General features: G+C 36.5%; 1 protein-coding gene across 1 annotated transcript in view; it reads left to right on the forward strand.

Moving 5' to 3' along the window:
- LOC134511988 (lipoxygenase homology domain-containing protein 1-like) overlaps nt 1-20,936 on the forward strand; it is a 143,817-nt gene that overhangs the window by 102,808 nt on the left and 20,073 nt on the right. The window contains exons 31-34 of the mRNA XM_063326878.1: nt 3,869-4,110; nt 6,640-6,766; nt 8,798-8,946; nt 19,656-19,863. Coding sequence (XP_063182948.1) covers nt 3,869-4,110; nt 6,640-6,766; nt 8,798-8,946; nt 19,656-19,863 — 726 coding nt within the window. The remainder of the gene's footprint in view (nt 1-3,868; nt 4,111-6,639; nt 6,767-8,797; nt 8,947-19,655; nt 19,864-20,936) is intronic.

A 20,936-nucleotide genomic window follows, 5' to 3' on the forward strand; every position in this document is an offset into this window, starting at 1 on the left:
ATGAGCAGCTAGAGTAGTGACAATTTCAGAGTAAGAAATAGCTGTATTGCACCACCGCAAGTATTCCAGGTCTCTAAAAAAGTAGATTCCGTGGGTGCCCTACATAATCCACAGAGCGAGGCAAGCCTCTCCTGAGGGTAATTCAGAGCAGAAGCCCAACGTTGGTTGGGCTGTCGTATCTTTCTTCACTGATAGTATGAAAAATGATAGAAATCTTGCATCCTTGCTTATTCACCTTAATTAGTGCCTGACTGTAGCTATATAAAACGTGCCCCTTCCTCTGTTTCCCATACAAACATAGTCTTCAAAAGTCTGGGTGCAGACTTGCTAATAATGATCATTAATGCTCAGCTCTGTGTCTATTGAAAATCAGCTCTGGTCTAGGTGTATAATGAATTTAGAAAGAATATGACAAGTAAGCAGAGAGCCTGTAAGGAATGGAGAAATAAAAGACTGATCAGAAGAGAGTGCTATACCTTAGAGGTCAGAAAGTTTATGGATACAATGGGACTTAATAAATGTCAAGCTGAGTCATATTTTATAAAAGAATTAAAACAAATAGTAAAGGTTCTTCAACCATTTACTTATCAAAAGAACCTGGAAAGATGTGTAACTGTGCAGGAACAATAGAGTGCAGACTGCAGGTGATGTAGGTAAAATCGCTAAACAAATAGAATACTTTATCTCTGTTTTCATTAAGGAACCGTAATGTTGGCAAGGGAAGCAAAACCAAAATTACTAACGGGAATGGGGTTATTGGAAATCACCAAATCTGAAATGCAAATAGAACTTTGAGTGTCATGTAGTCTAACAGTGAGAACCAAATGAGTCGTTAGCCCAGAATGTTGAGGGAATTGGGAAATGAAGTGGCAGATCTAGTATCAAGGTTTTCAAACAATTTTATGAAGACAAAAGGTATGACTTGAAGACAGCAAAGATAATACCTCCATCTGAAAAACAGAAAAGCATAACGTAGGTGACTATAGACCTAGTAATCGATCACATGCAAACCTTTATAACGCACTTTGAAGACAAGAATAGTAAAGATAATAGAGGAGAATAGGAAATAAGAAGGAATGTATCATGACTTTACTAAAGATAGATTGTAAAACAAAGTTGATACTCTTCAGAAATATTTTCTAGTAAGACAAATGTAATGACATCTAATCTGTCTAAATTTCAGTACTGAATTTTATTTGCCCTATGGGAAATTATTAGGTAATAATAAGAAAGCAGAAAGTAGCAGTAAAAGGAGGAATTGTAAAGAGGTATAGAAGAGAGAATGAATATGCTGATGGTATCTGTTGGTACTACAATGCCTTGATTAGTATCAGGAGATTAAGAGGTTGTGTGATAAATTTGGAGAACTGGAAGAAAGCAGTGGAACTGAATTCAGTAGCACAAAGCTTGAATACAATTAGGCGTAAACCCAACTAAATATTTAAGCTCTTAGTTCTGGTACAGGTTCTTAATTTCCATTGATTTTTTGTGGAAATTAGGAACTGAATAGTAGCAAAAAGTCTAAAAACTGTATTGAATCTGTGATCCCATGTCTTGTAATGCTTTCTGCTACAAGAGTTCATCAGCAGGACATGACTAGGAGAAAAACCCGTGTTTGTTACATATCACAGGATAATTTTTGAGACAGCAATGTGATGTGTCTGTGACTAAAGTAACTGTGACCCCACAATGCATGTAGGCATTATCAGTGAAGATCAAAAAGAAATAATGCCACTACAGAGAAACGGTGATATTTCACTGGGAATGCTGTGTCCAGAAGGATTGGTTCAAGCTGGAGTAGCTGTAAAGATGACATGATGACTGGGAATATGGCAAATCTTTGTTGTGAAAGGGTATTGAAAAAACTTGACATATTCAGACTAGCAAATTAAATGCTCAAAATGGACACAGTTGTGATCTATCAAATTAATGGTGACTTACACATCAAGGAGGGAAAAGAGCTATTTAAGCGAACGGACAAAGTTGTCGTAAAAATAAATGGGTTTCAGCAGTCCATTAATGCCATTCTGAGAAAATTAAAAGATTTCTGAGAAAGAATGAATTTGTAGCATAGCTCTTAGACTTAACTAAAGAGAAGGAAAGAAGCTTATTGTAGCTGCTTTTAAATTGGATCTTGACAAATTTATCAGAGATTATACAATATATTTAATAAGTAATAGCAATGTATGGTACTGTATGATCCAACAGAGATAGTCCTTCCATTCAGTCTTCCTAGGCAGCTATGCATTGATAATTTAAAGGCTTAATATTTCAATACCAAAGGGCTGGAAAATCTTGGATTATATCACAGGGGATATGATAAATTTTCATTTGACTTCCATTTTTTCACGGATATCATTGGTTTCATTTATATTTAATGTTCATAGACATGAAAATGGTAGCTATTTATGATTATCCATAAAATCATAACATCTGAAGTTATTATAGATGATTTTAAACATGGTGAATACTAACTTTTTACCTTCACCAACTCCTGAATTTATGGCACGGATCCTCACCTGATCTAAAGAAATAAAGCTTTATTTGCATTAGTTTATATAGGAGATAAAGATTTGCCTGTTGTGGTTAGGAAGCTGGACTTTACAGGACTATGGACATAAACTCAGAAAGTCACTGTATTGATTACCCAAAGCAAAATACCCTGTTTTACAAAATAGCTATTTAAAATTATTAAATCCATACTTTGTCTCACTTTGCATAAACAGAGCTAAGTTATCTTAATAAAAAAATGGTCATGCTCAATTCTGCACCAGCCCAGGAGACCAAAGCCTCTCTGCAGGAGTCAGCTTTTTAAAATGGAAAACATGGGTTTGATAGCCCTGGATTTTCCTTATATTCTATTAGAATGAATTAAAATGTTAAAGCTAGCTAAATCGGTGGGATTTTTTTTTTGCTGGGTACAAGTTTCTGATCCTGAAAAATGTCTTGATGACTGGAGGTTTAACTAAATATCTGTTCAGTATAGACTTACAGAAGTTACTCAGGAGCCTACCTGGAATCAGTCTGCAGTCCTTATGAGCCTTCAGGTGACTGACAATTCATCTAGAATATTTAAGAGACTAAGTGCTTCAAACCAGACTTTTAGTTTGAACAAGAGCTACTATTCTTTTTCAATATAATTTTGCATTTTTTTTAAAGTAAAAATGCTGGTTTTGAGTATTTTCTGTGCCCCTAATGTAGGCAAATCTATGTGCTGTTATATAGGACTGCTTTTAATCTCTCAGCAAACATCACTTCTTCACAGAAGAAATGGATAAAGTTTTGTACTTAGCTGGCATGATAGTCGTGGTGATCTGTGATAAAAATACAAAATTGCAGTTTATCATCTCATCAGCATCTTGTTAGAAAATATATGTAGCAAATTTTAACATTCTAGTTTAAGTAGCTCCTCAAAAAGTTAAAATGAAAAAACACTTTCTCCTGACTAAAGGCAAATGTGATAACCAATACTATCCAGTAGAAAATATGCTGGGTTTGAGTGGCGGTTCGTAAGAAAAAAATAATTAAAACTATCAGAGGAAACATTTATAAGGGGAAAAAAAATCAACAGATTGGCGTGGCTCTTCAGAAGTCTCTAATATGAAACTGGCAGTCCTATCTGCATAAGTGCTGTTGGTCTGGCCCGTCTCTAAAGGGTCATCTGTCACTGCGGAAGGGCTGGTGTCCAAATCTGCTTCTCACTAAGTCAATTATAATGAGTGAAGCTGTTCCATGCCAATATTTTAGCTCAGTGCAAAGGTGGGAATGGGTTGCTAGTCACTCACTAACTAACTCTGTTACAAATTTTGTATTATTCTGAATATTCAGCAAACCCATTAATTTTTTTTCTACTGGTTTGTTTCAACAGGGACTTGGGATGTCCTTGTGACAACTGGTGATATTTCTTCTAGTTCCATAAATCCTAAAATGTCTCTAACTGTATGTGGTGAAAAAGGTACCTGTACTTCAGTCATATTCCCCAAAGGATCCCTTAAAAAAAAGGAGACTTATGAGACTTCAGTTGAACTAAATAAGAAATTCAATACTATATTCAAAGTTCGCCTAGAAATTGAAGAAGCTGGAGAAGGAGAGACTTGGCATTGTCGTGAGGTAAAAAATAAAAACTAAAGTAATTATTTATTGTGTCTTTATTTTGTCTCTATTTATCGTCTCTTTCTCTTATTCTATGGTTATTGCTTCCAGTTTCCAGTTCTGTCTGAAATTACATAATTTTTAATTTACAAAAGTGAATGCATCTGGTAACAGCACTTGTAGACTGATAACTTCAGAGACTGCTCTTAACACTTACTAGAATAGCTATGGATAACAAAAGTCTTGCAAATTTAGATAGATTTCTGGAAGGCATATATACAGATGTGCCATCATCTGTAGCATATCCAGTGGTGCCCTTTTAGAATTGTACCTGCTGGCAAACATTGCAGTATTTATGTAACTCCAAATTGGCTGTTACGTGTTGTAGATGCGGTGATCCAAGGCAAATAATTAAGCCAGACACTAGAAATGCCTTTTGATGAAAATATCTGCCTTTTAAGTTGGCATGTGAAAAAAAGAAGTGAATAGCAAAAGTGACAATCTTTCTTCTGATGTCCAAGATGCTGAAGCTAAAATCTGACATCACGCTGAGATTTCTGTGGCACTTTGCTATACAAAAAATATCTTTATCTTCTTATGCTGGCAAAATAAAAAGAAGTCTAAGGGAAAGAATCGTCTTCTTTCAAATTGCAGACATACTTTTGTCCGTTAATGTTTATATTTTCTCATTAAAAGCTGGAGAAAAAAAATTTCCTGTCAAATATATGATATTAGTGTGCTGAACCCCCTGACATTTAAATGGTAGGCAGGTTGCTCATTTCATCTTCATAGCCGGATGAAATAGTTATCTAACAAATCTACTGATAAAATTAAGACTGCTTCTTGCATACTGTAGGAGACAGTGGATCACAGTAAAAATTTCAGAACAGAAACTTGGCAGTTGAAAACCGTGACCTCTATTAGCCTGTTGTACTTCATTAGGTGAGAACAATGACTCAAAGATGAGTTAGAAAAAAAGATCAACATCATTTACATAAGTAAGGAAAGATGCACATTTACATTAGGTAAGATTAGAAAGAGAAAGAAAATATAAAATTCCCTGCTTTGGGGTATATGTAAATTATTGGGGTTTTAGGAAGACATATTTCCTCTGTTAGTCCATGGATTCCACAGCAGGAGTGACTGAATCCTTGTACGAAATAATTAGGTTGGTTAAGAGGTTGTGGGTAATACCTGTTATTAATGGCAGGTTAGCAGTCTATTTAAAAGGCCAGTTAGAACCAGGATGGTCATTTCTATGCTATTCTATTTTGATTTTACAAGATTGCACCTCACAGAGAGTCTGAGATATTCCTCTTCTATGACAAGTAAATGCAGGTGCAGCTGGTTGAATTCCATATTTAGATTCAGAAGTCATTTTTATAACCATAACTGCAAAGTAATTCTCTTGATGTTTTTGAGAAAATTGAAATCATTATAAAATAATGCCCAGAACAAAATTAATTAAGATATGCTTTATTTCTGAAACACGTAATAGCTAACATCTTTATTCTTGGTTCTTTCACTTCTTGAAGAAATAAAGAGCAGTAAATTAAATCTGATTTTCAAGAAACCGTACAGGAATGCAGATGGTAGTATGAAAGGGAAATTTTATTAACTTGATACTTTACGTTGTATTTTAAAAAATCTTTTCAATGTGTCTGTCATAATGAAAAATAATAGGAGTCTTTTGAAGACAAAATAATGCTGCCATCTTCCAGTGACAATTGCTAACCAAAGATGGTTGAGCTTACTGGGTTAAGGCTTTGGCCATTTTAGTGAGTTAGCACCCGACGAAATGTATGAATGAATTCTCTGTGCCCTTTTCAAAGCAGGATTACTTCCTGCAACATATTTTCAAATATGTTGTCTGGTCTAGCTTCAAATTGTTTAGAAAATGGTACTTTCTCTCTTAGTGTAGCTGGTAGTACCATAGTGTAAGATACCTCATTATTAAAATATGTTTTCTTATAATAAGACTTAAGCTATAGTAAGACGTAAGCTCAGGATCACACTTTTATTACTTTACACAGAGAATTTCAGAGATTAAAAAAATTTAGTAACATCCTTTATATATTCATACGAATATATGTACAGATACATATACATGCCATAAAACATTCTTAATTTCTGCTTTTTGTTTTTTCCAGAAGCACTTCATTTTCTTTCTTGTGTTACTTAGAATGAGAAAACATTCTGCACTGAAAACTGTTGTGGCATATTGACGTTTCTCAATGCTTCTTTTTCTTCCATATGCTGGATGAATAGGTTACATAAAGGAACCTTTTTGAATGATTCCAAATATTTTTTCCCTTAGTGCAGTCTCTACAGCAGCAATGTTGACAACATTTTAATTATTTTTAATTGGGAAAGATATCTATTCCTTCTCTTTTAAAAGGCTGCTTTCAAAAGCATTTTAGAAAAATGTTTTTCTTCTTTTTTAATATTGAGATGATGTGTCATAGCTGTTTAATAGTGTGTCTTTTGCTATAGTTTCCATTAGAGCACAACAGATGCTGAAGGTATTTCTTTTTGCGCTTTGTTAAGGTAACGCTTCAGCACCGAGAAAGCAAAAATGTTCTAGAATTTCCATTTTATCGCGACTTTGCAGATGAAGAAGGAGGAAGAGTGGCTGAGCTTCCGGTTCTCACAGCTGGCTCTCCTTTTCCAGCAGGTTTGTCACAAATCAGAAACACTGGAAAAGATTTGGTCAGTGATGAAGGCTGATTTTCAAAGCAGTCCAACAGATTTAGAAGATACTTTTTATTCATTTTAGCTAGTGATACATGGCTAGGTCCAATCCACTCCAGTGTTTAAAAGAATAATATCTCAGACCTGTAACTGAGCATTGTGCTCTCAAGTCTGATCCGTATCAGTTTGTGACACATAAAAGAGCAAGCATACAGCACCGAAAATATTAAAAAAGTTTTGAACGGTACTCAGAGTTCAGCTTTTTCTCAGTAATATGATTTGGTCCTCTCCCAGAGGAAGCAAAGGAAATCCAGAGGAAATAACTCTCTAACTGTAATTTCAGATAAGAAGGAGATCCATGGCCCCTCGCAACAGAAGCTCATCTGTTTGTCTTGCTAGAATTTCAGGCGTTCTTCTTCTGTGACCTAACAGTTATATGTCATCGAACTCCTCCATGCGAGTTGTGCCTTGATCATCTCAAGGCTGGATTTTTTTAGTTTGCTCTGTGTTTCTTAGGAGGATTTATAACCAAAGTTAGTGAAGAATGAAGGAGCTCCTGTCCTAAATGAATATTGTACCATGAGAAAATCTCAGTCTTCTCCAAGATTTTCCCAGGAGTTAAGGATTTAGATAATCTGTGTAATCCTGAGTAATCTGTGTATTCCTCGCCTTTTCTGCTGTGCTTGCAAAGCTAGTCTCAAAAAATACACTTGGGCAGAAGCTCCCTGAATATGAATTTGAGATGAGTACTGCGAGGGTATTCCCTGGGAAGGCTCTTTGTCTTTTAAATACGACTTTTTTTTCCCCTTTTTTTCTTTTTTCTGGAAGAGCACAGATATTTAAATCTTTACAAATGCTGCTCCTCTTTCCAAGGAGCATTTAACATGAGGACAGATATTGTTTTCTTTACCTTCTCCCCGTATTTTTTTTCTCTTTTTCACTTGAATTTGGAGCAGCCAGCCACTGACTGGACCACGGTCCAGAGGAAATACAAAAGTTGCTGTCTTTCTGACAGAGTTCATCTTCATTTGACCTCTGTGAGGCTCAAAGCAGGGATGTACTTTTTGAGTAATTTGAGGGGTCTGGAGAATAAGTCTTTTAAGGAGCAGCTGAGGGAGCTGGGATTGTTTAGCCTGGGGAAAAGGAGACTGAGGGAGACCTTATGGCTCTCTACAGCTACCTGAAAGGAGGTTGTGGAGAGGTGGGGGTGGGTCTCTTCTCTCAAGTAACAGAATCACAGAATCACAGAAACTTCAGAGTTGGAAGGGACCTCTAGAGATCATCTAGTCCAACTCCCCTGCTAAAGCAAGATTGCCTAGAGCACATTACTCAGGACTGCATCCAGGCGAGTCTTGAAAATCTCCAGAGAAGGGGACAGGCAATAGGACAAGAGGAAACAGCCTCAAATTGCACCATAGACTGGATATGAGGAAAAATTTTTACACTGAAAGGGTTACTAAGCATTGGAACAGGCTGCCCAGGGAAGTGGTTGAGTCCCCATCCCTGGAGGTATTCTAAAGACAGGTAGACATAGTGCTTAGAGATATGGTTTAGTGATGGTTTTTGTCAGAGTTAGGTTGATGATTGGACTAGATGATCTGAAAGGTCCCTTCCAACCTAGGCAATTCCATGATTCTATTATTCTAATTTAGTATCAACCATCGCCTAGGAACCGTTTCACAGGAGTGTTACATATTTAAATGTATGCGTGTGGTAGATATTATTTACATGTTCTTATAACAATTTGTGATGCGTTTATTTTTCTTTCATTTTCTCTTCTGCTTGTGTTTCAGGCCCACTCACAAACTATTTAGCTTATTATTCTGTATCATAGTGGTTCTTAAATTTTAATTGCAATCCTTCTATATGCTTTTCTAAGTATTATAAAATAGTTTGGCCTTTTGATCACTTAGGGCAGGACCAAAAATGAAAATATAATAGCAGTAATTTATTAAATAACTTTTTTTTTAAATGATTAAACTTTAGTAAACCGTTAATCTCTTTTTCCCAACAGTGAAAAGCTATGTTCTCTATATCACTACGGGAGCACCCCCTGGGTCAGGAACAGATGCAGATGTGTATGTCATGCTGCAAGGCCTTTTGGGAGATACTGGCAGAAGAAAGTTAATCAGAAAAGGGGATGATAATTTCACTAAAGGAAAGGTATACTTATAATTTCTGCATGATATTTTGCGCTTTTGGAACCCAGTCCAATTCACATGGAATTAATGGGAGTAGGATAGAGTCTACAAAGTCCGGTTTGTGTGATCTGTGATCGTAAGTGCACGTGTATATCAATATCTCTATCTTATGTGGGAAATACTGATGCTTGTATAGCTGACAGGTAATGGCAAGTAATAAAATTATTATATCATTTTAGGTTCAATTTTGCAAATATTGAAGGTCTTCAGTGGTTTTCCTGCACATTTGCTTCACATTAGAGCTATAAAGAAACTCAATTTCCTTTAATACCTCTTTTCTTCCCATGCCATTCTTCAGGCTAGGGTTCCTTTCCCTACCTTTTGCCTTTCCACTGCCAGTCTACCCCTCGGTCTGGCTCCTGGTCTCTCTCCAGCCAGTCAGCCACTACCCTCCATAGTTTTCTTAGGGGTGTACCAGTAGGGTCCTTCACTCGCTGTGCAGGAGTGAGTCTTGCAGCTCATAGACACAGACCAGCCAAAGACCAGCGTAGCTGCCAGAGACGCATTTACCTGTAGCATTGTCAGTATAAACAGAAATTAGAGGGAATTTAGTTATTGAATGTGCTGCAGAAGCGTGGGCAGATTTACACCAAAATGCATGTCTTTTGACATAAAACCTAGTCCTTGTTGGAAGCTCTGGATAGAGGGAGTGAAATTTTCAGCTAAAAAGGTCACTAGATTTTTTTTAAGCATAGAATAAACAAAGTGGTTGTATTTTCTGTGGATCTTTATTTGAAAACAAATTTCAGTATTAAAACAATTTGATAAATATTCTGAAACAAATTTCTGTAACAGAAAATTTGAGTTGGAATAGTTACATTTTAGGAAAAGAAAAATCAGTGTCCCACAACCAGAAACTCTGAGCATATTTTACATTAGACAGTGCTACCTGTCTTTCTTACAGTGTGCGCACCCTTCTACCTTTCTGAAATCTCAGTGAATACTGTGATTATGGCATTTTAACCTCTCCCCCTTTTGGAAATACCGTGCAGTAAACTGTTTCCTTCTGCTGGTGTTGGCTGGCAAATGAACAAGAGTTTCTCTAAAGAAGTAAACTTGCAAATCAGCTCAGATTGATAACCAAAGCAGAGGCATGATACGTGGGATTAGGAGGAGCTCAGCTCCTAATTACCCCCAGCCTTGTTAATTCATTGGGAGTTGAAGGGGGTCATTATCTTATTGGATTTTACCAACTTGAGGTGCTTATTCATTAGAAAAGTGAGAGTTTAAATCTTTTTTTTTTTAAGGGACTAAATACTTGTGGATGAGGGTACTCAGTTTTGATAAAGGCACATTTGTCTTCCCTAATGTTGAAGTTCAGATTATGGTTTATTGATAAACTGATTTAATTGGATTTTAGACCTGCGGTCCTTTAGTCCTCATGGAGTGAAGTTATTTTAATGTAAGTTTCAGTGGATTTCTCCTTAAGTCATAATTCCACAAGTGAGCAATCTGATTTCTAGACTGGTAGTTTTTAATGAAGAGGGAGCAGGGATGCACATCCAGAAATGTTGCCTAAGAGAACAGAAATGAACTACAAAGATTCGTAACTTGAAGGGGGTTTTTATAGTATTTGTGTCTACTTCAGTGTGGCATAAAATTTTTCTCTTTTACAGAGTAAGAGGCAGAGCTGCCATGTACCCATCTCTTCATTACTTATTTGACATTTTATAGGAGCGGTGTGTGAATGTAACACAGTATCCTTATATTTCTAAAAGTAGACATAGCATAGGAATATTTTAGGGCCCTAAAAGAAACTGCTTGTAGGTAAGTAATAGAGAAACACAGAAAAGTCTTGATTCACTCCTTGTTCAGTGAAAACAAAGTAAATATATTTGGTTAATCGACAAAGTGTAAATTAGTTCTGCAAGCAAGACTCCTGCCTTTGCAGCAACATTTTGTTCATGACGTGTTTTGGAAATTTCCCAATGTTTTCTTCCCTTTATAAGTAATCTCCAAAAAGGCTCTCAAGTGTAGAATGTCTCTTTCTATACCAGCCGAATCACATATTGTGCCGAGCACCCCTGCAGTCAGAGAGTCTGGACTTGGTGGTTTAGGGTATTTTGGAGTATAACAGACAGAATTTGCATTCTGAATCTTAACAGTTGTTCTGACATTTTAAAATGTGCTTTTCCTTGCAATAATTTTTTCCCTGACTATACAGTAACAGCTAGTGAACTGGAACAGTGTTTCTGTTAGAAATCACATCAAAGTATGGTGTTAGTCTCACAGAATGTCAGGCCTGCTATGAACAACAGTTTAGCAATGCAGAAATACATAGAAATGTTTAAGTATTCAGGGGACTTTGCAGTGGATTGGAGACATGCTTCTCATTTAACAGGTCTTTTATTTCCATGAGCTGAGTTACATGACAGTAAAAGACTGAATTATCTTATTTCTGAAAAGTTGCTTTGTGTCTTTCCAAAGTCCCTACACCTGTGAAACCATCAGAGAACTGATAGGAAAGTAATGTGCATAATATTATTAATTCACCAGTAAGCTCCCTGTAGCTCACCCCATGTCTGAGGGAGCAGCACTGTCACCAAGAGAGCTGAGCTTCTGCTGATCTACTCCGACAAATGAGCGTGAGGACTAGTCCTGCAAGAACCCTATTCTTTCAAATTGCTATGGCATCGATGCTTTGTTTGATGTTCTCCTAAAAAACGTAAGGACAGACAAAGCAATCCCAGTGCGCTTCTTTCTTCATGCAGTTCAGCTTTCATGAAGTCCTAATGCTCTCTATTCATACCTCATGAATCAGTTTAAGTCTGATAAATGTTACCTGCTACAAACACTTTCTTGAACCAAGCACACTCAGTGCAGACATTCTGTAAAAACCAGGGCCCAATTTTGTGAAATCCTTACAGTATATCCACATAGCTTCTGGCACCCAGCGTTTTTCAGCAAATGAAATTCTTGGTGCTTCTTTATATGGTCTTTGATAGACTTGCTGTATGCTCTGTCATATGGCTGTGAGTTACCCAGATTTCCTTTTTGAGAATGTGGCTTTTTTCAGATCAATTCCATCAAAGCCAGTAAAGTACACTGAATATGTTATGACTGATAGTTAAGTATTTTAATCTCAGTGCGATGAAAGTGGCCAGTATTTTAAGTACTCTAAGTTACTGAGGCAGTAAAATCTCTGTGAATTTTTACTTCATACTATTAGTTGCTGAAAGGATATATCCTTTATCCTGCCCTATATTTAGACATCAACTGCTCAGGTTGGTACCATGGTAACTGCAGCACATACAAAAATTGTCAGTGAGAGGTGACTGTTGGTGTTCAGTTTCAGTACTCACTTACAGATTAAGCATTGGCAATTTTAACAAATTACTTCAGGAAAAAAATCCACGTGTGCCAGAATATACTCAGAAGGGCCAGAATGTGGGACAGTGTACTGTGGCCACTAGTAGGAAGTCCGTATTTGTCATCCCATCACATCCCATCACATCTAGAGTGCTACTATTTTGTAACTGTAGATAAACCTTCTCTTATGGAAAGCATATCTGACATAATGATTAAATAATTGCAAAATGCCATTGATCCAAATGTATTAATCATAGCAGTAGGCTGTTGGCCAAGTTGTTGCGGTACAGAAGTGAACAGTGAAACAGTCAGGTCATCGAGCAGAAGGATTAATTACATGGAAACTAGGAAGAAATGGAATGCCATCATACTAAAGGAAAGACTGATGGAAGTTGCCAGAAACCGTGAGGAGAAATACAAAAAGAGAGAAGGTAACTGAAGCTTTATATAACCTTAGGAGACAGTGGCAAATATCTCAGCCATGTGCGGTTCTCTGTGATACCTCCAGGATGGTATTTCCCAGGCAGTAGTTACAGTCAGTAACAGATTTACAGGAGGCAGAGGTAGAACACACCATTCCAATCACTTAGCTTGCCTGTATAATGGCCAATCTAATCCTGGCCAATGGATTAGAGCTGTGTGAATAATCAATTTTGGTTTCCTCACATATTCTTGCAGGGCAGAAAAAAAAATAAAAAATTGTTGCCAAAAATTAAACATTGGACAAAATTACTTAACACTAATGTTAATTACTTGAGGGGGGCGGTTTTCTGTGTATATAGACCTCAAATATATATTACATAAATTACATTTCTAAAGCTGAAATACATCTCACTCAGCTTTAGTTGCCTGTAATGTACACATTTCTTCTAACGTGGTGGTTTGAGCTTCTTCTGCAGAAAGGGAGTGAAGTAGATCCTTCCAGAAGGTGGTTACCTTCTCTCTTTATTTGCACCTTTATTTTAAAATGAAATTAATTATCCTCAGAAAGTACCTGCTTCTTTCTCAAGATTTTACAGGGAAATTGTCTGACTACAGACTTATTTTAGATAGGCAAAGTTGGGTGAGTGAATTTACAGTCACCACATTTATTCCAGTATTTTAATAAACAGGATAATTTTAAAATACAGCTGACTTTAGTAGCTTGATTTATCAAAAATAGCTATGGTCAATCCAAGTCTGCATTTTTCAGAAAATAAAATATTCAACCATTTTCCTTAATGCAGCAAGAACGGATTTAACTTCGGTTCAAGTTAAACAGTTTAGAAAATAGAAAATATAACTACATCAGAATGAATGGCTTCCAGTGGTGAAGTGCTCATCTAGTTGGAAAGTTGTTTCAAAGCTTAAATACCTTTTCTTTTTTTTCTTTTTTTTTTTTTTTAAGATTAGCACTATTTTCTGTCTAAATTTGTCAAGCTTTGACTTCTAGGAACTGGATTTTGTTATGTTTTTAGCTGTTAGACCGGATAGCCCTCTCACAATTAATTTCTGCTGCTTTCAACAGTATTTACAATGATAAGCAAATGGGTATGCCTTTGACAAGTTAAATAGATTAGGCTGCTTGATTCACTGGAAAGCAATTCTCACAAATCTTTTCAGAGCACTCTTCAATTTAGCACCCTACTTCTTCAAGCATCATAACTAGCAATTGTTTTTGCATCGTCTCTAAACTTGTTTTCTTACAGTTAACTCATAAAAATATTAAAGCTTATTAAGTGGCCTCACTACAATGAAATGTGCTTGAAAATATTCTCCACTTACAGCTGCACTTGGAGACTTACCAGTTAGACATTTCATTGTCCCATTATCAGCCAGCTTGAGCCCACCCAGGAATCATTTAAATATTGGATTACGGTGTCTTAATCAAAATATTATACCATCATATGCATTACTAAAGTTGAAGAAATTTACATCCATCCTATTTTCTTTGCCTTTTAAACCAGATCTCAAACTCGGACTGTTATTGCATCAGTCCAACAACCAGGCTGCATCAGATGGGTTTGAATTTGTTCAAAGTGATGTCTGTCTTTGGGGTTTTCGGTTTGTTTTTGTTTTCTTTTGGTTTGCTTTTGGCTTTATTTCTTTTTTAATTTCTATTGTGTAATATAACGTGTTTACAGATTTGGATGTGGCTATGATATTAGTCTCTGTAACAGTCCTTCTGCATTTTATTAAATGCATTTTACTTGAAGTCTGATTGAAATGTCTTTTACAAGTTGGTTGAAAGGTCATAGCTGCCGATTATTATAATGTACCGCTATTCTTTCTTCCTCCTGTTGCTGTCCTATGCATACAAATCTTGTTTCAAAAAGATTCTTCTCCAGTTGTACTAAGCAAATTAACATAAGGTCAGTTCAGGGCAAATATTATTTGGGTTTTTTTACTGCTCCTATTCTTTTATTTATTTTTCACTAATCTTGTTGAAGATGGATGAACCATGATAATTGTAGGTTATCAGAAACCTCTAATTATGCATTCACTGTAATTTAAATTAATTTAATTTTTTTCATGTACAGATAAAGTTTTCCAATGAATTTCTGGATGAGAATTTAACATAAAACAAAAACATACTTGCAAAAATATGTGATTTTAAGAGGAAATTTGGGGATGGCTTTTTCAGATGCATGGAAAACCCTGGTTTTAAAGAAGTGTTTGTACAGAACACAGATTACAAGATGCTGAGGTCACAGCCAGATGCACTGTTCAGCCTTCCGCTGAGCTGGGCCAAGACGGTAGTGCTACCAGCGCTTGTCATCACTGCTGCCCACCACCCAGTGTTTCCACCCCTGAAGTCTGCTGGCGCAACGACATACATTTATTCTGTCCAAAGGTTTATTTAGTTTAAGCAATTAATATTGTTGATAATTTGGGATTTTTCACTTGGTCTATAATGATAAAATTTGGTGGAAGAGTACCTGATTGTGTGGTTATGCTGGCACAGCTAGAAAGGTGATAATGTCTGTCTAAGAGAGGGCAGTGATGTGACAAGCATTTGGGACAGGGTGGAGGAGTTCAATTCAGCACAACTGGAAGAGCCCATGGGACCACAGACCGAAGGGTGATATCTCAGCAAAAGTTATTTTTCTTCTACTGGAATCTTCAGACAGTTTCTGATTTCGGCTCAGCTTAAAAGGAGCCTTTATTTTGCTTCCCAGCGCTAAAACTCTTTTATTTTCAGTGGAGTTTCTCCAGATTAACAACTGAGATCAAAATAATCAGGCAGCAAATCAATATGTTTGCTAAGCTTAATAGAAAAGGTCCTTTATCTAGACACTCTAACTCTTTTTCCAATAAAAGCCTATTAAAATGATGGTAACATTAGCAGTATGGGAAATCACTTGTGCATAGAGGTTGATGAAATTAAGCATATGGTGTGCCTTGAGTTGCCATTTTCAGTTCTGCTGGGAATATTGTCATTAACCAACCATCAAGTCTCAATACTGAGCCTGTAAAATGATTGGCATTTATAAAGGTAAATATTGCACAGTGACTGTTCAAATGCTTCTTCTGTTACAAGAGCTATTGCAACTGCTACCGACAGTGACACGTTGCCAGCACTGACACTGAAGAGTACTGAATAAAGTCAAACTGGGTCATAGATTCAAAGGAAATGCTCAAAACATGGGTCCCAGGATAAAAAGAAACATGTGAAGAAAATCTGAAAAGGAGTTAACAAAAATTAAACTTTAAATAGTCTGAAAGGGTTGCTGGAATGATTGTTTTTAAGGAATTTTTCAGTGCTTATTTTTTTTTCCAAAAAATATGAAAACTGTCAATTCTGGTTTTGCTAGGGCAGCTTTTCTGGGTCACAGAGGATCTATGTATGTCAGTCTCAGCTGCTCAGTCTTGGAGAATATCCTTCTTTCTCCAGACGGTGTTAGTTCAGAAAATTTAGTGTTCTGTACATACGCACAAATTGTTTTAATACTATTCTGAGAAAATTCGATATAAACTCTGCTAAGTTAGACAATATGTATTATTATCAATACTTAAGCTGACTTTTCTCCATTCAAACCTAATTTTCTACTAGTAACTAAAAAACAATTAACATTTTTCCCTAAGGGAAAATGAAAAAGTTGACTGTTCTGCAGGTTTACCGGTCTTCTGGGTGGTTTATCCCTCTCTCTTTCTCTTTTTGCAGAAGAATTAAGCCTCCCGTTCCTTAAAAGGTCCCCATTTGCAAATCACACCAGTATCATGTGACATACAAGATCTGTCAACAACTCGAATATTTCCTGTTTTATGACTAATCCGTGGTCTGGAATGAATCCACAAAAATATTAGCTAAATTATTAATAGTGATTCAATTTCTTAAAATTATAATGAAATATATGTCATAATCTGTCTGTTTGCCGACAGATTGCGAAGAGAAAAGTGGATTGCATTTGGCAAATACATTATCTCTAGCAAATTATTCATCTAGCTCTAACAATTATAGTTGCTGCTCTTTATTTCTTCTTGGTCTCTTGACTACAATAAAGCTCATTACACCACATAGAGTTTCAAATGTACACATAAAGAGAAAATGTAATCTCGTCTGTGAAGTAAGGTTATCCCAGTTGTCACAATTCCTAGTCTAGTTAATAGATTTTCAACTTGCCATTTCTTAGATGGCTGAATCGTCTGTAAATTTGACCATGGGTTTCTGAGATTTTTACATGCTCTGAAATGGGCTCGTTAAAATTGCACATCGACAAATGATGAAGTAACGTGTCTCATGCAAACCAAACATCAACGTTTTCACAAATGTTTTATTCAGCCAAACTATACCTGTTTTCAGAGGTAAAAGGATTTGGAAAACCTTTCATGCATTACCCATATATACAAACTTGCTGTTACCTGTGGCTGGATTATCCAGGTTATGAATAACCCATAATGCACGCTGCACCTGAGTTATTAAGTGATTTCAAAATCACTATCACTAGGGAGAATGGTGTACAAATACTTATGCTGATGTTGAGTGAAATTTTTCTAGCTTAATAGAGTTTATTAACTGTCAAGCTCAGTGCAAGTCAAACCCAACTGTCCTTCTTCTGGAGGCAGCACGAGTCTAGATGTCTGCAGAATATTGTCTGTATTTTTCCTTTATTCCTAATTCTCTCTCCTTTCCAAAAGCGGATCACTGACGACAGATTTTTTTGGAGACGCTGATGATAGTGTCACTAAATTAGTCATCCTCTGGAAAACTCTTTTCTCTGAAAAAGAAATCTATTTTAACAAGTATTCTAATTTGACAAAAGCTTCCTCATATGTTTCCAATAAAATAAATCGTGCATTAATATGACCATAACCGTTTGCAAGGACAAGCAGTAATTTTTAACATAAATTTTCACATTTTGGGAACTTAAAATATTTATTTACTAACAGAGGCAGGGGTCTCTATGTTTCTTACTTGAGTTTATCTGTGGTTTTCACCCATTTTCTAGCACTCTGTATTTTTGATACTTTTTATTTGATAATTGTAACAAGCTGTTCTATTTTATTCAAGCAAGATGCTATAACTTTACCAACCCAAATAAAGATAGAATAAAGCAGTGATCAAACTCATATCATAATTAAGGTGAATTAAGAGTTCTGATTGATGGTATTCAATCGTCATATTAGTCCAGTAGGTAATAAAATATGATTGTGCTGTTGACGCTAAGCATTACTTTTTTGACTTAACTATGGAAAATGTGAAGAGGAGCTTCATTCCCTGCAGCCCTGCCCTCCATCTAGAATTTCAGCCCTTCCAGTGTATTTGCTCTGCTGCCGCAGGACATTATCCTGAGAACCTTCACTTTCATCTTATGCTTTTGCAAGTCTGAATTCATTAAGCAGCTGATAACCTTGACTCATCGTAAGGAAGTATAGCTATTCAAGTGCCTCTTTAACACTTTTTCCTTTAAATCATTGTCGGCTGGCTGTTCTCATTTTCCCGTTTCACACGGTAACTGCGGGGTGACAGTGCAGATGTGATGATTAGGTGATGCACTACAGCAGTTTTTGGATAACACTACATTTCAGTCTAGAAGCCACCAAGTAATTCAATGACAAGTTGGTGATTATTTTTAGGAAACTGTTAAAGGTGTAGTTCACAAACACACACGTTCACATTCACATATGCATATATTAATGAAAAATGAGAAAAAAAAAGTTAAAGGAGAAAAAATTTGAAATGTTTCTGTTACTGGGGATTCTTTTTTTAAATGGGTGGTCATATATTATCTGCAATTTCGAGCTCTACATGTTAACTTCTGGTGGGTTTTATTACAATGCAAACTGGTTAGACTGGGCTTGGTGACACAAATCTTTCACCAGTTCTTCACCTGGAAAACCTGTCCAGGGAAGACACATAACTGTGGCTGGTGGAGCAAGACAACTGCTGGTTTTCTCTGTTTCATCTCTGCATAATCCTTTGAGTAAAGATTGCTGCCCTCTTGCTCTGGCCAAGCAACTTCAGTGTGAATTAGGTTGAGAAGACTTCTCAGGACTCAAATGTTTTTGATCGTTATTGCAGTCCCTTCCCCTCAAAAACATCTTTGTATCTTTAAATCATGCTGGAAATTCCATCACAAATAGCACTAGATTTTACCAGTTATCGACCCTAATAGAAATGAGATGATAATTCATAAATCTATAAAGCAAAACAGGTGGAAGGTCTCTATGCCAAGAAATTAATCTGTGTCTTCCAGCTGAGGAAGTAGGTGTGAGACCCACCAAAAGCCAAAATCACATATTGTGAAATTGTTTAATGTCTGACAGCTCGCCATTTTCTTTAGGGATCTTACTTCGGTGTTCTAAACATTTAAAAGTATTGTGGACTTTTTAACTGATAGAGAATAGTAGAACTTGTTTAAACATAAGTTTAACTAATATTTTTCCTTAAATTCAATAACTTTTATTCAAACTAATCCTACAAGTTAATTCTAATCTGGGACTAAGTTTGTAATTCTTTCCTAAGAGAACAAAATACCATTCTGTGATGTTCACTTCTGCCCTTCGCATTCCCCACATTTCATCCCTCAAACGGGATCCCTGTGGGTCTATTTTGGTGAGAGCAAGAGATGTTTAAAATAGTATCCCTGTCAATCACTAAATGTGAAATTTGGGAAGGAAAAAATCTCAAGAAGTGAGCATAAGCAACTGATCGATCTGTGTGGGGAAACAGGTGGTTTAGCAGTAAATTGCAGAACCACAAAGGGAATACTGCTTAGTGCAGGAGTTTACCATGTATTAACTTATCTCTGGTTCTGTTGCTATTCATTGAATTAATGAAGAAAGATCCCAATTTTCCTCTCAGTGTGTATTTCAAAATACACCGTTAATTTAGTTCAACGGTTCTATTTCCATATGTTTTTCTGATTCTGAATTTTTCAGGTGGATGTTTTTCAAGTGGAAGCAGTAGATGTTGGGACTCTGCAGAGGATGGTGGTTGAAAAAGGGAAAGGCTCTGACTGGCTTCTAGAGAAGATTATTGTGAAAGAGCCAGCAGCTTCAGGGACAGAAACATTGTTTATGGCTCAAACATGGCTAAAAGACAGCCGCGACAGAAAAAGATCTGCCTCGGTAACTCTGAATGCCACAGGTCAATATTGTCTTCAAACTATCATTTGCTAAGAAATTTGTTCCAAACTGCAGAATGCAGCTATGTGATTTGCTTCTTTAAACAAGTTATGGTCTAAAATATTCCAGCAGAACATTGTCATTGTATAGCGAATTAGTGTGTCTGAACACTGTTGTTTTTTAGTACCATTTAATAACCACTATTTGCCAGAGGATAATTTCTGCTTTGTTACTCCATATTTACAGTGGCATAAATGGCAACAAATTTGGCCTAGTCTCTTTACAAATTGCTGCCTTTCCAAGTCTTCTACTTTGCCACTTGCAAACACTTTTTTAAGCTTTGAATACCTCTGCTGGCATTGTATTCGACTGTTTTACATTATTTATGCGGCACCATTTGGATAGCTTTTGCCAGAAACTGGACATGCTTTGACTGATGTCATGTGGGTAATCAGTCCACAGAGGAGCAGTTTTGACCCCACTGCCTGTGACTGCACTCTTTGTCAAAACAAGAAGGGCATGTGCTCCCTCCCTCCCTGTGCCGTGGTTTTGATACAAACACAACCTGGTGTGGAAGCCAGGAGGGAACCACAGCACACCCCAATCTAATCAGTAGGCAACCAAAGCCCAGTGTGTACCTTTAAGGCTGACATGCTGCCCCTAAGAGGAGTAAGTATACAGTACAGATGAGTCTTTAGATTACACAAAATATTCTAGTTCTTTTCCTCCTGCCTCCCAGGGCATCTCTGCTCGCTGTAGCAGCATTGGCATGATGGTACTTGCCCAGCAATAACCTGTTGAGACCGAGTAAAATTCCAGTGCAATCCATTTTGTCTGCTTTGCCATCTCTAACTTTTGATAATTTGAAACTTGAAAAGAAAAGGAGGAAGCTGTTATTGTGCAAAAGCTAATAATTTCAGTTTTCTTTTAGATTGTATGTTGGGGCTTTCTGAATAAAACATAGGAATATTTAGTGTATTTAAGGTTATACCACATGGTTTTATTCAAATAATAACAAATAAAATGTTGCTGTTTCTACCAGAATGCATTGATTTGGTAGAAGGAGAAAGCGTTCCTGTGAGTTTTTTTATACAT

The sequence above is a fragment of the Chroicocephalus ridibundus genome, chromosome 2 (assembly GCF_963924245.1).
Source record: "Chroicocephalus ridibundus chromosome 2, bChrRid1.1, whole genome shotgun sequence".
Taxonomy (NCBI): domain Eukaryota; kingdom Metazoa; phylum Chordata; class Aves; order Charadriiformes; family Laridae; genus Chroicocephalus; species Chroicocephalus ridibundus.